Source organism: Drosophila tropicalis, unplaced genomic scaffold (genome assembly GCF_018151085.1).
Source record: "Drosophila tropicalis isolate 14030-0801.00 unplaced genomic scaffold, ASM1815108v1 contig_527, whole genome shotgun sequence".
NCBI classification, from domain to species: Eukaryota; Metazoa; Arthropoda; class Insecta; order Diptera; family Drosophilidae; genus Drosophila; species Drosophila tropicalis.
In genome coordinates this window covers 2394489-2411104 of record NW_027172999.1, presented here as the reverse complement: position 1 = coordinate 2411104, position 16616 = coordinate 2394489, and the positions used below count along the sequence as shown (strand labels likewise).

The following is a 16616-nucleotide window of genomic DNA, read 5'->3' as shown; positions in this document are numbered from 1 at the left end:
ATCGAAAGTCTTATATATGATTTCTGCCTTTATATTGGTAAATGAACATGGCTATATTGTAGTAGCGCTTGTAACCGTTTGTATTTAGAAAGAAAACAAAAATAAAAAGAGTAGGAATGTTTTTTCTTCTTTATAACTAAAACGATATATAAACGTTTTATCCCTAAAAGTGGGCAATATAAGTTTCACAGAGTAATCTGCGTTCACTGCTTGCACGTCTTGTACTGCTTGTATTGTTAGTTAGCGTTGTACTAACTAACAGAATGTAGACTAACATTGTATAATTTTGAAAAACATAGGAAATGCGATTTCGAGATTCATTTTTTTTTGTTTTGGTTCAGAAAATTTTCTTTGAATTTTTTTTATTTATCCGATTATTTTTTTTTGTGGCGCCCCCTAGGCTCCTCTAGAGTTGGGATCAGGGAAGTTTAGGGGTAATCGAGGCGAAGAGAGGGGTCCAAAGAGGACTAAGGGATAGAGATTTAGCCAATTATGTCGGCCCCCATGGGAATGACTTTTCTTTTCCAAATCGTCTTCAACCAGTGCGGTCGCAAAAATTAAAGTCCTAGTGAAAACTAATTTTTTTTCGGAAAAAGTCCGATTGTGAAGTTTGAATGGTGAATTCGAAGCAGTTTTATTCCTTCAGTGATTGATAGTGTTTTATTTCAAAATAAATGTAAGTCCAGCGCTATACAAACGCGCATATCAGTTTGAGTAAAGGAAGCAATTTTTATGAAAAATGTTTGTCTTTTAGGCACATGGGCAGTCTGATGAAGTAGATTTTCGAGAGGAAGTAATATTTCCTTTTTAATCCGGTGCCAAGTCAAATGGTAAATAGTAAAAAAAAATGCGCCTTCTAATGTATGTAGTAAGAAAGTTTTGTTTTATATATAGAGTTGGCACCTAGTTCACAGACTAGATGCAATGGTCTAGGCCGGTCAGCCGACTAGAGAAAGGCTTATGAGGGACAAGCTGTCAAAACGGACCGAAGCCCCTGGAGCAGCAAGTATTGGCCAGAAAAGATCTGAGACGGGCATGGAGAGTAAAACCATAAATAAAGAGTATAAGATTCTCTAGACTAGAGGAGAGACTCCCCCCCCGCCATTACCTTGCAAGCAAACTCTGATAAGTAAAAGCTTTTCTTTTGTGATAATTATCAGCCAGCGGAGCTTTCATATGTGTAGCCGCTTGGCTGGCGTTTCGCTTTGGTTATTTTATTTACTGGCGGTCGTTGCATAGCCTTCAGCCAAGAAACTTAATATCTTCGCCAGGCCCTAATATTGCATGGGTTAAACTAATGTTGGGCGAAAATAATTAAATGCCTTTAATTTTTTTTCTCTAATAATTTCGCCTTAAAGCTAACTTTTAAATTGTAAAATTCTGAGTCTTTTGTGTACTCCAAAGTCAAGTTAATTTTTTTTTTGTTAAATTTTTTTTCTCTATTTTTATAATTTCATTTGTAATTTTCTTTTTGGTCATGAGTGAAACTTCGGTGAAAATTTTGGTTCACCCCTTTTTTTTTTTTTTGCACGCCACTGGCGAAAGCTTAACATGATTTAATTCTCTCTTGAATCAACAACATACTCTCTCCCTAGAAAGATCTTTCTCCGTGGGATGCTTAAGTGAGTACTCTTTGGTTATAATGTCATTTTTCTTGTGTTTTTGGTATATGATTGACCAAGCAAAGTAAAGAGAGAGTTAAAGCAGTTTTCGTTGCTCTCGTTTGAATAACATATAAAATTTAATTTTGGTCTTTTTGGTCATCAGAAGTTTAACTTATGCTCAAAAGAAAAAGGAATTCTTTTTCTTTCTTTGAATTTTAATATACTTTTCATATAAACATTGTCATATCTACATATCTATATTTATATCAAAATCTATAATTTTTAATTTTTGAAATGCTTTATATTATTCGTTACTTTTATTAAATATAAGTTTTTGAAATGAATTTAGGCTGAGACGTTTACAGGGGGGGGAATCATGCAAAGTAAGTTAGGTTAAAAATTGGTTTGGCATAGGGATCGCTGGGTAATTTTTTTCTTTGGATACAGCGATCATGGTAGGGTGGGCGAATTTGTTTTGGGCGTCACTGATATCAGACCCCTTCTTGTTCAGCAGTTGCGCCAGGAAATGCGGTATTTCTTTTCTTTTTCTCATTTTTTTTGTTGGCCAGTACCAAGCGTTAAACCGAGGATAAATTGTGTCAGTACGCGATTTCATTAATAAAATTTTAACTAGTAGAGCGGGTAGTCTATCCATTTCCCCCATCCCCCATTCCTCACCGACTAATTGAGCCGAAACCAGCGCGTACTACTGATAGATTCTACCAGATTCCAACAGCTCGCAGTAAAATTGTAGCAGGTTATATGTTACAATATCAACTCAGCTTTTCACGCTGATCAAGAATATATATACTTTATGGGGTCGGAAACGTCCCCTTCTGTGCGTTACAAACATCTGATCAATTTTATAATACCCAAGGGTATAAAAATGAAGAGGATACCGAAACTCAAAAGACTTTAGAAGATTTTATTGAAGAACGTTTACAAGATGCTATTACCAAAGGTGAAAGTCTCGAAGGCACACTGTTAAATATATGTCAATTGGAATGTAGTAAGAACGAAACCAGTATATGGAATATCATGAGATATAGTTCTTCATTTGGCATCAAATGTGCCCCAAGATCAAAACTTTAAACTCTTCTTTGATAACTGGTACACTTCCGTAAGTCTTATGATTGCATTAAAAGAAAAAGGTATCCTCGCAGCGGGAACGATTCGCCCAAACCGCCTTAAGAATTGTGTGCTTTAGAATGAAAAGGAACTTGCGAAAGAAGGTCGAGGATCCTATAATTCGAAAGTAGAAACCTCGCTAAAATTAATTACTTGCCGCTGGTATGACAACAAAAGTGTCAAATTAATTTCAAATTATATTGGCGACCAACCTGTCACAGAATGCACCCGCTGGTGCCGTACAAGTGCTTCGTCCTGCTATTGTAGAATGCTACAATAAGTATATGGGCGGGGTTGATCTTTCAGATATGTTATTAGAACTTTATGAAATTAATCACCGCTCCAAAAAGTGGTATATGCGCATTGTATTTCGGTGTATAAATATGGCGGTGGTAAATAGTTGTCTTCTGTATCGTAGAGATTTGAACTGCACCAAAGATAACACCCGTCACATGCCTTTAATACAATTTCAACTGGATATTGCAAATGAACTTCTTCGATTTAGTATGCAAATTCAATCTCGAAAAAGGGGTCGTACAGCACAACTTGTGCTCAATATTGACTCGCGCGATTCATCTCCAGCACCATCTACCCCCGCTTTATCAATTTTATCCACTCACACATCTAAAACATCATAACTTTATAGAAAAACCTTAGGACATAAGATATGACAAAATCGAACATTGGATTCAATGGGGCTCAAAAGGCAGGTGCAGACTGTGCAATACAGGATACCCACGTTCAAAGTGTTCCAAGTGTGACGTTCACCTTTGCTCAAATCCTAGAAAGAATTGTTTTAATAAGTTTAAGTAATAAATATATAATATTATAGCAGAAGACCAAAGAGTCTCAGAAAAAATGTCTTGAGTTTAAACGTATTAAAATATTAAGAATTAAAAGACTGAAATAAATAAAATATTAATTCATCAATTACGTATACGTATTATTTTAAACATCTACTACTCAGGACCAATGTTGCCTATAGGCAACATTTCGGTGAGGACGAAACAGGATACGTAGGACTAAAATATGGATTTTGGTCAATATTTGTGGCCATATTAATCGTAATATGCAATGAAATATTTTTTTAGTCTTCCCATTGTAATTCAGTCCTGAAAGGGTTAAATATAATGCGTCGGGAAAAATAGTGCTCTGTGGAAAAGCGAAAAGCGTATCGTAAAGTTGAAAAATTGGTTGGTTGTTCCAACTAAAGTATTCGAAATGGGATCAATTTCAAACAGAAGCCTAAAACTCATCGACGAAAGCCAAAATTAAAGCAGAAGTCGGTCGCTTAATTAGAAAGAGCAAAACTAATCTTTTTAAGGCTGCAACCGGTGAGAAAAAGGACTTCAACTTCTTGACTTCGAAAAAACCATTTAAGGTAAGTAAGCTTCCTTTTTTGTTTGAAAGTTTGTCAAATATCTACAGATATAAGTGGAGAAACCTGCCATGGTCTGGTGAAAGTAAAGTTTTCATGTATGATGGAAAAGGCTCTATAGCATATGTATGCCCTGAGTCCACAGAACTTGGTTTTAACTCCAAATATAGCCTGAAGATTGTTATACATGGCAAAATCAATGTGTAATAATGGTCGGTCCAATATAGTAAGTCAAGTCGAATATGGATTAGCATGTTTATATGAATATCTTGGAGACAGTGTAACAGGACAAGAAGAATACTGGACATACGTTGTCAAGACCCGGTTGACTCAATCCCAGCGGTTATTACCGATAAAGGTAATACAACCAAGTATCGAGATTATAAATAAATTATATTTTTAATAGCTAATCATTATTTAAGAAGTGGTGCTATTTTTAGTTTTGGGTATTTTTTTAATTTTTCAAGAATTTTCTTGATAAACTTTGAAAACGTTGGATAATATAATAAATATAGGTATATAATAAATGAATTATATATGGGCATTTCCGTCGTGTCACTTCGGACATTCTAATTTAATTTCCTAATGGTTTTTTGTAAAATATGACGATATTCCCACGGAAAAAACGGAAGAGATATTTTTAAATTAAACTAAATTTTTAAGGTTCATTATTGAATGGTACTTGGAAAATATTTTTGTTTCATATTCAAAACATTCAAATTGTTATCTTTAAAAAATAGATTATATTAGAAATTTTTTGAACACATTACCTTAGCAAGTGGTGCTATTTTTAAGTTCGCAACTATGTTACATACAAACGTACAGTAAAATTTATAGTCTCTGACAGGCTAAGAGCATAAAATTCATTCAAAATCCGTTTCCGCAGGAGCACGAAAATACTAAAACGTTGGCTGCCCGTCAACGCTAGCTTTCACTGTATATATACGCCTATATGTGTCTACATATTTAAATTAATAAATTTCAAACATTTATGCTTTTTAGATTAGTGATTCGACGCCCTTAGTGAGCGACCAGCTACCATTAACGTGCCTTAAAGCCGAATATAATGGCGACGAAGTATTCACAGCTAAAATTCAAGATCTGGCGAAAAGGTATAAATATATGAGAAGAACTCGTCCAGATGGTAATTGTTTTTTTCGAGCGTTCGCCTACTCGTATCTTGAGTATTTGACTTGCAACAGTCATGCTTATCAGGAGTTTCTCAGACTCGCTGAAGGGTCTAAAGATAAGTTAATTGAGCTTGGGTTTCCCAGTTTCACACTTGAAGATTTTCATGAGACTGTAAGTAAAAATGTTGATAACTTGTCAAATGCTCAAGAAATCTAATACATTGTATTTAAATAACAGTTTATGGAAGTGGTAAAAAGAGTATGTCCTGAAAGCTCTGCAGGGGCTTCGGATATTGTACAAGCTGAACTTCACAAGGTTTTCAACGAGCAGGGCTATATAGATTATGTGGTGGTTTACTTGCGTCTTATTACGTCAGGACAGCTACAAGAGGATGCAAATTTTTATCAAAATTTTATTGAAGGTAGTTTTACAATTGAAGAGTTCCGACATCAGGAAGTTGAGCCAATGTACAAAGAATCGGATCATATTCATATTATTGCTCTTTGCACGGCATTGAGTGCCGGAGTGCGTGTGGAATATTTGGATAGAGGAGAAGGTGGCACAGTAAAGACACACGATTTTCCTGAAGGAACTGATCCAAAAGTTTTTTTAATTTATAGGCCAGGCCACTATGATATATTATACCCTATATAATGTTTATTAAACGTGAAGCTTGATATACATACAAAAAACAAAAACTGTGAGCCGAAAATCTACTCCCATTATTATTTAAATTTAGTTTTGTATGTAAATGTGTATTATGTATGCTTTATTAAAATACAGGAATATTGTAAAATTCCCTAAACCTGCTTATTATAAATTTGAAGCGCTTGTATCCAACACAGACAAAGCTTCGTTTCTTTCATCTTGCAGTTCCTCGGCAGTCAACTTCAATTTCGATTTGGCAAAATCGGTAAGCGGTAATCCTTCCACGATCTTAAATTTCTTGTTGTTGATTTCTAGTGGAAAGCAAAGAATTAAATTTTTAGCCGAGTTGTAACTGCCATCGGAAAATACGCCCATAGACACAAGTTGCCCAGGTGCAGTCCTATTCCACCAGTCATGCATATGGTCACAAGCAGCTTTTGCAGCCGACATGGCTGATGACATTTTCCGAGCTGCAACTATAGATGCACCTCGTTTTTCAACATTTTTAACAAATAAACCGCGTAGGTAATTCTCATCGTTGATTGCTCTAGAAACAGATTTTTGTGTCCCTTCTATGAAGAAGTTACCATGATCACCATCTGGGTACTGAGTGGATAAATGATTACCCCATATTATAATGTTGCTCACATTCGGACAGATTGATCAAGTTGCGTCATGGCGGAAATGTTTTCCCTTGGTATAGATGGGACATAGTTGGCATAGACAAATGCATTTGTGTTAGCTGAATTTCCAACGAAAAGAACTTTGACATCTATTTTTGCTACTTTATCCAATGCCTGTTCGGCACTTTAAATATCTTGACGTTAGCTGAGAGCAAATCTTTTCATTCCATTCCTTCTTTGCGGGGCATAGCACCAACCAAAAAAGCAGCTGAGACATCTTTAAACCCCACATTGGGATCTGTTGTAAGTAACACTTCGCGCAAAAATGGTAATGCACAATCGTTTAAATTCATCACAATACCTTCCAAAACTCCAATCATAGGTGGTATATCCAATGAATGCAGGGCACGAGGTTAATCTTTGCCAAACTCTTCGTCTCTAGCAATCATGTACAGCAATGAGTAAGCTATTTCACCAGCAGCTTGATACCGCCTACAAAAAAAAAAAAAAAAAAGCGCATGAGTTATCTCCCTGTCTTTTTTGATAGTACAGTTGGTATGTTTCGTTTTTGAATAAGTTTTAAATAAAGTACGTCTTCTTTTTGATGGTGCCAAATTCTAAGTGTCGTTTTATTCAATTCTCAAAACATATGAAACCTTTTATCTCGATTTTATCTTCTATGGTGGTCGCGGCGTCAATGTATTTATCCGCAGGTACGATCAGATATGCAGTCGGAGGTAATATTTATATTGTTGGCGTGAAAGATGAGTAGTATGCCCTTTATTGATACGAAGATCTATGTTCGGTTTCCTCCATCGATGGTGTTGCAGGTAGCCTTTTTATTATACTATGCAACAAATTGAAGGTTATTAATATCAAACCGAACCGGACCTTTTTTTCTGAAAGTACATGTATATACATGAATATAATTCAATTGGAATGTAGTACGAACGAAACCAGTACTGAAACGGTGCAGCAAATTATCGAAAGTCTTATATATGATTTCTGCCTTTATATTGGTAAATGAACATGGCTATATCAACTCAGATTTTCACGCTGATCAAGAATATATATACTTTATGGGGTCGGAAACGTCCCCTTCTGTGCGTTACAAACATCTGATCAATTTTATAATACCCTCTGCAAGGGTATAAAAATGAAGAGGATACCGAAACTCAAAAGACTTTAGAAGATTTTATTGAAGAACGTTTACAAGATGCTATTACCAAAGGTGAAAGTCTCGAAGGCACACTGTTGAATATAGGTCAATTGGAATGTAGTAAGAACGAAACCAGTATATGGAATATCATGAGATATAGTTCTTCATTTGGCATCAAATGTGCCCCAAGATCAAAACTTTAAACTCTTCTTTGATAACTGGTACACTTCCGTAAGTCTTATGATTGCATTAAAAGAAAAAGGTATCCTCGCAGCGGGAACGATTCGCCCAAACCGCCTTAAGAATTGTGTGCTTTAGAATGAAAAGGAACTTGCGAAAGAAGGTCGAGGATCCTATAATTCGAAAGTAGAAACCTCGCTAAAATTAATTACTTGCCGCTGGTATGACAACAAAAGTCAAATTAATTTCAAATTATATTGGCGACCAACCTGTCACAGAATGCACCCGCTGGTGCCGTACAAGTGCTTCGTCCTGCTATTGTAGAATGCTACAATAAGTATATGGGCGGCGTTGATCTTTCAGATATGTTATTAGAACTTTATGAAATTAATCACCGCTCCAAAAAGTGGTATATGCGCATTGTATTTCGGTGTATAAATATGGCGGTGGTAAATAGTTGGCTTCTGTATCGTAGAGATTTGAACTGCACCAAAGATAACACCCGTCACATGTTTTTAATACAATTTTAACTGGACATTGCAAATGAACTTCTTCGACTTAGTATGCAAATTCAATCTCGAAAAAGGGGTCGTCCAGCACAACTTGTGCTCAATATTGACTCGCGCGATTCATCTCCAGCACCATCTTCCCCCGCTTTATCAATTTTATCCACTCACACATCTAAAACATCATAACTTTATAGAAAAACCTTAGGACATAAGATATGACAAAATCAAACATTGGATTCAAAAGGCAGGTGCAGACTGTGCAATACAGGATACCCACGTTCAAAGTGTTCCAAGTGTGACGTTCACCTTTGCTCAAATCCTAGAAAGAATTGTTTTGTGTCATACCACACATAAGTTTAAGTAATAAATATATAATATTATAGCAGAAGACCAAAGAGTCTCAGAAAAAATGTCTTGAGTTTAAACGTATTAAAATACTAAGAATTAAAAGACTGAAATAAATAAAATATTAATTCATCCATTACGTATACGTATTATTTTAAACATCTACTACTCAGGACCAATGTTGCCTATAGGCAACATTTCGGTGAGGACGAAACAGGATACGTAGGACTAAAATATGGATTTTGGTCAATATTTGTGGCCATATTAATCGTAATATGCAATGAAATATTTTTTTAGTCTTCCCATTGTAATTCAGTCCTGAAAGGGTTAAATATAATGCGTCGGGAAAAATAGTGCTCTGCGTAAAGTTGAAAAATTGGTTGGTTGTTCCAACTAAAGTATTCGAAATGGGATAAATTTCAAACAGAAGCCTAAAACTCATCGACGAAAGCCAAAATTAAAGCAGAAGTCGGTCGCTTAATTAGAAAGAGCAAAACTAATCTTTTTAAGGCTGCAACCGGTGAGAAAAAGGACTTCAACTTCTTGACTTCGAAAAAACCATTTAAGGTAAGTAAGGTTCCTTTTTTGTTTGAAAGTTTGTCAAATATCTACAGATATAAGTGGAGAAACCTGCCATGGTCTGGTGAAAGTAAAGTTTTCATGTATGATGGAAAAGGCTCTATAGCATATGTATGCCCTGAGTCCACAGAACTTGGTTTTAACTCCAAATATAGCCTGAAGATTGTTAAACATGGCAAAATCAATGTGTAATAATGGTCGGTCCAATATAGTAAGTCAAGTCGAATATGGATTAGCATGTTTATATGAATATCTTGGAGACAGTGTAACAGGACAAGAAGAATACTGGACATACGTTGTCAAGACCCGGTTGACTCAATCCCAGCGGTTATTACCGATAAAGGTAATACAACCAAGTATCGAGATTATAAATAAATTATATTTTTAATAGCTAATCATTATTTAAGAAGTGGTGCTATTTTTAGTTTTGGGTATTTTTTTAATATTTCAAGAATTTTCTTGATAAACTTTGAAAACGTTGGATAATATAATAAATATAGGTATATAATAAATGAATTATATATGGGCATTTCCGTCGTGTCACTTCGGACATTCTAATTTAATTTCCTAATGGTTTTTTGTAAAATATGACGATATTCCCACGGAAAAAACGGAAGAGATATTTTTAAATTAAACTAAATTTTTAAGGTTCATTATTGAATGGTACTTGAAAAATATTTTTGTTTCATATTCAAAACATTCAAATTGTTATCTTTAAAAAATAGATTATATTAGAAATTTTTTGAACACATTACCTTAGCAAGTGGTGCTATTTTTAAGTTCGCAACTATGTTACATACAAATGTACAGTAAAATTTATAGTCTCTGACAGGCTAAGAGCATAAAATTCATTCAAAATCCGTTTCCGCAGGAGCACGAAAATACTAAAACGTTGGCTGCCCGTCAACGCTAGCTTTCACTGTATATATACGCCTATATGTGTCTACATATTTAAATTAATAAATTTCAAACATTTATGCTTTTTAGATTAGTGATTCGACGCCCTTAGTGAGCGACCAGCTACCATTAACGTGCCTTAAAGCCGAATATAATGGCGACGAAGTATTCACAGCTAAAATTCAAGATCTGGCGAAAAGGTATAAATATATGAGAAGAACTCGTCCAGATGGTAATTGTTTTTTTCGAGCGTTCGCCTACTCGTATCTTGAGTATTTGACTTGCAACAGTCATGCTTATCAGGAGTTTCTCAGACTCGCTGAAGGGTCTAAAGATAAGTTAATTGAGCTTGGGTTTCCCAGTTTCACACTTGAAGATTTTCATGAGACTGTAAGTAAAAATGTTAATAACTTGTCAAATGCTCAAGAAATCTAATACATTGTATTTAAATAACAGTTTATGGAAGTGGTAAAAAGAGTATGTCCTGAAAGCTCTGCAGGGGCTTCGGATATTGTACAAGCTGAACTTCACAAGGTTTTCAACGAGCAGGGCTATATAGATTATGTGGTGGTTTACTTGCGTCTTATTACGTCAGGACAGCTACAAGAGGATGCAAATTTTTATCAAAATTTTATTGAAGGTAGTTTTACAATTGAAGAGTTCCGACATCAGGAAGTTGAGCCAATGTACAAAGAATCGGATCATATTCATATTATTGCTCTTTGCACGGCATTGAGTGCCGGAGTGCGTGTGGAATATTTGGATAGAGGAGAAGGTGGCACAGTAAAGACACACGATTTTCCTGAAGGAACTGATCCAAAAGTTTTTTTTAATTTATAGGCTAGGCCACTATGATATATTATACCCTATATAATGTTTATTAAACGTGAAGCTTGATATACATACAAAAAACAAAAACTGTGAGCCGAAAATCTACTCCCATTATTATTTAAATTTAGTTTTGTATGTAAATGTGTATTATGTATGCTTTATTAAAATACAGGAATATTGTAAAATTCCCTAAACCTGCTTATTATAAATTTGAAGCGCTTGTATCCAACACAGACAAAGCTTCGTTTCTTTCATCTTGCAGTTCCTCGGCAGTCAACTTCAATTTCGATTTGGCAAAATCGGTAAGCGGTAATCCTTCCACGATCTTAAATTTCTTGTTGTTGATTTCTAGTGGAAAGCAAAGAATTAAATTTTTAGCCGAGTTGTAACTGCCATCGGAAAATACGCCCATAGACACAAGTTGCCCAGGTGCAGTCCTATTCCACCAGTCATGCATATGGTCACAAGCAGCTTTTGCAGCCGACATGGCTGATGACATTTTCCGAGCTGCAACTACAGATGCACCTCGTTTTTCAACATTTTTAACAAATAAACCGGGTAGGTAATTCTCATCGTTGATTGCTCTAGAAACAGATTTTTGTGTCCCTTCTATGAAGAAGTTACCATGATCACCATCTGGGTACTGAGTGGATAAATGATTACCCCATATTATAATGTTGCTCACATTCGGACAGATTGATCAAGTTGCGTCATGGCGGAAATGTTTTCCCTTGGTATAGATGGGACATAGTTGGCATAGACAAATGCATTTGTGTTAGCTGAATTTCCAACGAAAAGAACTTTGACATCTATTTTTGCTACTTTATCCAATGCCTGTTCGGCACTTTAAATATCTTGACGTTAGCTGAGAGCAAATCTTTTCATTCCATTCCTTCTTTGCGGGGCATAGCACCAACCAAAAAAGCAGCTGAGACATCTTTAAACCCCACATTGGGATCTGTTGTAAGTAACACTTCGCGCAAAAATGGTAATGCACAATCGTTTAAATTCATCACAATACCTTCCAAAACTCCAATCATAGGTGGTATATCCAATGAATGCAGGGCACGAGGTTAATCTTTGCCAAACTCTTCGTCTCTAGCAATCATGTACAGCAATGAGTAAGCTATTTCACCAGCAGCTTGATACCGCCTACAAAAAAAAAAAAAAAAAGCGCATGAGTTATCTCCCTGTCTTTTTTGATAGTACAGTTGGTATGTTTCGTTTTTGAATAAGTTTTAAATAAAGTACGTCTTCTTTTTGATGGTGCCAAATTCTAAGTGTCGTTTTATTCAATTCTCAAAACATATGAAACCTTTTATCTCGATTTTATCTTCTATGGTGGTCGCGGCGTCAATGTATTTATCCGCAGGTACGATCAGATATGCAGTCGGAGGTAATATTTATATTGTTGGCGTGAAAGATGAGTAGTATGCCCTTTATTGATACGAAGATCTATGTTTGGTTTCCTCCATCGATGGTGTTGCAGGTAGCCTTTTTATTATACTATGCAACAAATTGAAGGTTATTAATATCAAACCGAACCGGACCTTTTTTTCTGAAAGTACATGTATATACATGAATATAATTCAATTGGAATGTAGTACGAACGAAACCAGTACTGAAACGGTGCAGCAAATTATCGAAAGTCTTATATATGATTTCTGCCTTTATATTGGTAAATGAACATGGCTATATCAACTCAGATTTTCACGCTGATCAAGAATATATATACTTTATGGGGTCGGAAACGTCCCCTTCTGTGCGTTACAAACATCTGATCAATTTTATAATACCCTCTGCAAGGGTATAAAAATGAACAGGATACCGAAACTCAAAAGACTTTAGAAGATTTTATTGAAGAACGTTTACAAGATGCTATTACCAAAGGTGAAAGTCTCGAAGGCACACTGTTGAATATAGGTCAATTGGAATGTAGTAAGAACGAAACCAGTATATGGAATATCATGAGATATAGTTCTTCATTTGGCATCAAATGTGCCCCAAGATCAAAACTTTAAACTCTTCTTTGATAACTGGTACACTTCCGTAAGTCTTATGATTGCATTAAAAGAAAAAGGTATCCTCGCAGCGGGAACGATTCGCCCAAACCGCCTTAAGAATTGTGTGCTTTAGAATGAAAAGGAACTTGCGAAAGAAGGTCGAGGATCCTATAATTCGAAAGTAGAAACCTCGCTAAAATTAATTACTTGCCGCTGGTATGACAACAAAAGTCAAATTAATTTCAAATTATATTGGCGACCAACCTGTCACAGAATGCACCCGCTGGTGCCGTACAAGTGCTTCGTCCTGCTATTGTAGAATGCTACAATAAGTATATGGGCGGCGTTGATCTTTCAGATATGTTATTAGAACTTTATGAAATTAATCACCGCTCCAAAAAGTGGTATATGCGCATTGTATTTCGGTGTATAAATATGGCGGTGGTAAATAGTTGGCTTCTGTATCGTAGAGATTTGAACTGCACCAAAGATAACACCCGTCACATGTTTTTAATACAATTTTAACTGGACATTGCAAATGAACTTCTTCGACTTAGTATGCAAATTCAATCTCGAAAAAGGGGTCGTCCAGCACAACTTGTGCTCAATATTGACTCGCGCGATTCATCTCCAGCACCATCTTCCCCCGCTTTATCAATTTTATCCACTCACACATCTAAAACATCATAACTTTATAGAAAAACCTTAGGACATAAGATATGACAAAATCAAACATTGGATTCAAAAGGCAGGTGCAGACTGTGCAATACAGGATACCCACGTTCAAAGTGTTCCAAGTGTGACGTTCACCTTTGCTCAAATCCTAGAAAGAATTGTTTTGTGTCATACCACACATAAGTTTAAGTAATAAATATATAATATTATAGCAGAAGACCAAAGAGTCTCAGAAAAAATGTCTTGAGTTTAAACGTATTAAAATACTAAGAATTAAAAGACTGAAATAAATAAAATATTAATTCATCCATTACGTATACGTATTATTTTAAACATCTACTACTCAGGACCAATGTTGCCTATAGGCAACATTTCGGTGAGGACGAAACAGGATACGTAGGACTAAAATATGGATTTTGGTCAATATTTGTGGCCATATTAATCGTAATATGCAATGAAATATTTTTTTAGTCTTCCCATTGTAATTCAGTCCTGAAAGGGTTAAATATAATGCGTCGGGAAAAATAGTGCTCTGTGGAAAAACGAAAAGCGTATCGTAAAGTTGAAAAATTGGTTGGTTGTTCCAACTAAAGTATTCGAAATGGGATCAATTTCAAACAGAAGCCTAAAACTCTTCGACGAAAGCCAAAATTAAAGCAGAAGTCGGTCGCTTAATTAGAAAGAGCAAAACTAATCTTTTTAAGGCTGCAACCGGTGAGAAAAAGGACTTCAACTTCTTGACTTCGAAAAAACCATTTAAGGTAAGTAAGGTTCCTTTTTTGTTTGAAAGTTTGTCAAATATCTACAGATATAAGTGGAGAAACCTGTCATGGTCTGGTGAAAGTAAAGTTTTTATGTATGATGGAAAAGGCTCTATAGCATATGTATGCCCTGAGTCCACAGAACTTGGTTTTAACTCCAAATATAGCCTGAAGATTGTTAAACATGTCAAAATCAATGTGTATTAATGATCGGTCCAATATAGTAAGTCAAGTCGAATATGGATTAGCATGTTTATATGAATATCTTGGAGACAGTGTAACAGGACAAGAAGAATACTGGACATACGTTGTCAAGACCCGGTTGACTCAATCCCAGCGGTTATTACCGATAAAGGTAACCAACCAAGTATCGAGATTATAAATAAATTATATTTTTAATAGCTAATCATTATTTAAGAAGTGGTGCTATTTTTAGGGTTGGGTATTTTTTTAATATTTCAAGAATTTTCTTGATAAACTTTGAAAACGTTGGATAATATAATAAATAATAAATGAATTATATATGGGCATTTCCGTCGTGTCACTTCGGACATTCTAATTTAATTTTCTATTGTAATTTTGTAAAATATGACGATATTCCCACGGAAAAAACGGAAGAGATATTTTTAAAGTAAACTAAATTTTTAAGGTTCATTATTGAATGGTACTTGGAAAATATTTTTGTTTCATATTCAAAACATTCATATTGTTATCTTTAAAAAATAGATTATATTAGAAATTTTTTGAACACATTACCTTAGCAAGTGGTGCTATTTTTAAGTTCGCAGCTATGTTACATACATACGTACAGTAAAATTTATAGTCTCTGACAGCCTAAGAGCATAAAATTCATTCAAAATCCGTTTCCGCAGGGGCACGAAAATACTAAAACGTTGGCTGCCCGTCAACGCTAGCTTTCACTGTATATATACGCCTATATGTGTCTACATATTTAAATTAATAAATTTCAAACTTTTATGCTTTTTAGATTAGTGATTCGACGCCCTTAGTGAGCGACCAGCTACCATTAACGTGCTTTAAAGCCGAATATAATGGCGACGAAGTATTCACAGCTAAAATTCAAGATCTGGCGAAAAGGTATAAATATATGAGAAGAACTCGTCCAGATGGTAATTTTTTTTTTCGAGCGTTCGCCTACTCGTATCTTGAGTATTTGACTTGCAACAGTCATGCTTATCAGGAGTTTCTCAGACTCGCTGAAGTGTCTAAAGATAAGTTAATTGAGCTTGGGTTTCCCAGTTTCACACTTGAAGATTTTCATAAGACTGTAAGTAAAAATGTTGATAACTTGTCAAATGCTCAAGAAATCTAATACATTGTATTTTTTTTTTTTTTTTTTTTTTTTTTTTTTTAGCCCAAGCAGATAACTGCCCACCTCCCACCCGACCGACCGAGGGGTGCAGCCGTATAACGCACGGCACGAATCGCGTGGACAAATACACAATAGAAAAAACAGACAAACAAATAATACTATAGCTATCTATTAACTAAATGGGATAGGATAGATGTTTTAAGCATATTAATAGAAAACTCTGAGCTGATTACAGGGAATAGAAGGTTGTAATCAAAGCAGAGGACCCTAAAAGGTTCATGCATAGCATAGTTAGAAGAACAACGACTAAGGGATAAAGGTATCAAAGGATGTCTACTCCGTCTACATGGTACCGACAGATTCACCTGAGCTAATAACTCAGGCGAGTCGATATCACCAATTAGGAGCTTGTGCATAAAAATGACACCAAGCATAATTCTACGGTTAGTTAGGGACGGAAGGTTAATCAAGAGAAGTCTACTAGAATACGAAGGCAAATTGACATTGCGATCCCAGCTTAAGCCACGAAGAGCAAATAGCAAAAACTGCTTTTGAACGGATTCAAGTCTAATCTGGTGCGACTCATATTGAGGTGACCAAATGCAAGATCCATACTCTAAAATAGGACGGACAAGCGAAGTAAAAAGAACTTTAGTTGTATAGGGGTCATCAAATTCTTTTGACCATCTTTTAATGAAACCCAGGACACTTATGGCCTTTGCGACCGTGGTGGAAATGTGGGTGTTAAAATTTAACTTATGGTCCATAAGTACGCCCAAATCATTTATATTATTTAGACGTTCTAAAGGGCTATTGTTTAGAAAATAAGTGA

The 16616-nt window shown here is 35.4% G+C and overlaps 1 protein-coding gene, 1 long non-coding RNA gene and 3 pseudogenes across 2 annotated transcripts; 3 read left to right on the top strand and 2 right to left on the bottom strand.

Moving 5' to 3' along the window:
- The first annotated feature begins 521 nt into the window (after nucleotides 1-521).
- Nucleotides 522-1948, top strand: LOC137574968 (uncharacterized). Its single transcript, XR_011032094.1, has 3 exons — nucleotides 522-676; nucleotides 755-830; nucleotides 895-1948. It is a non-coding gene; the product is annotated as an uncharacterized lncRNA (long non-coding RNA).
- Nucleotides 1949-3424: 1476 nt separating this feature from the next.
- Nucleotides 3425-6021, top strand: LOC137575023 (ubiquitin thioesterase otubain-like). The gene is made up of 3 exons (XM_068287425.1): nucleotides 3425-3487; nucleotides 5113-5412; nucleotides 5479-6021. The coding sequence occupies exons 1-3, from the start codon at nucleotides 3425-3427 to the stop codon at nucleotides 5893-5895; spliced, it is 780 nt and encodes a 259-aa protein (XP_068143526.1). The 3' UTR covers nucleotides 5896-6021.
- A 33-nt stretch (nucleotides 6022-6054) lies between these two features.
- On the bottom strand, nucleotides 6055-8272 carry LOC137575022 (malate dehydrogenase, cytoplasmic pseudogene; annotated as a pseudogene).
- A 303-nt stretch (nucleotides 8273-8575) lies between these two features.
- On the top strand, nucleotides 8576-11167 carry LOC137575021 (ubiquitin thioesterase otubain-like; annotated as a pseudogene).
- A 47-nt stretch (nucleotides 11168-11214) lies between these two features.
- LOC137575020 (malate dehydrogenase, cytoplasmic pseudogene) lies at nucleotides 11215-13431 on the bottom strand (annotated as a pseudogene).
- Nucleotides 13432-16616: the final 3185 nt, after the last annotated feature.

What these genes read in the sequence shown, in the direction of transcription:
- LOC137575023 (XM_068287425.1), top strand. Translation starts at nt 3,425, where the DNA reads ATGGGGCTCAAAAGGCAGGTGCAGACTGTGCAATACAGGATACCCACG. An exon ending in CCACGTTCAAAGTGTTCCAA is followed by an intron (nt 3,488 to 5,112) that starts GTGTGACGTTCA and finishes TATGCTTTTTAG; the next exon opens with ATTAGTGATTCGACGCCCTT. An exon ending in TTGAAGATTTTCATGAGACT is followed by an intron (nt 5,413 to 5,478) that starts GTAAGTAAAAAT and finishes TTTAAATAACAG; the next exon opens with TTTATGGAAGTGGTAAAAAG.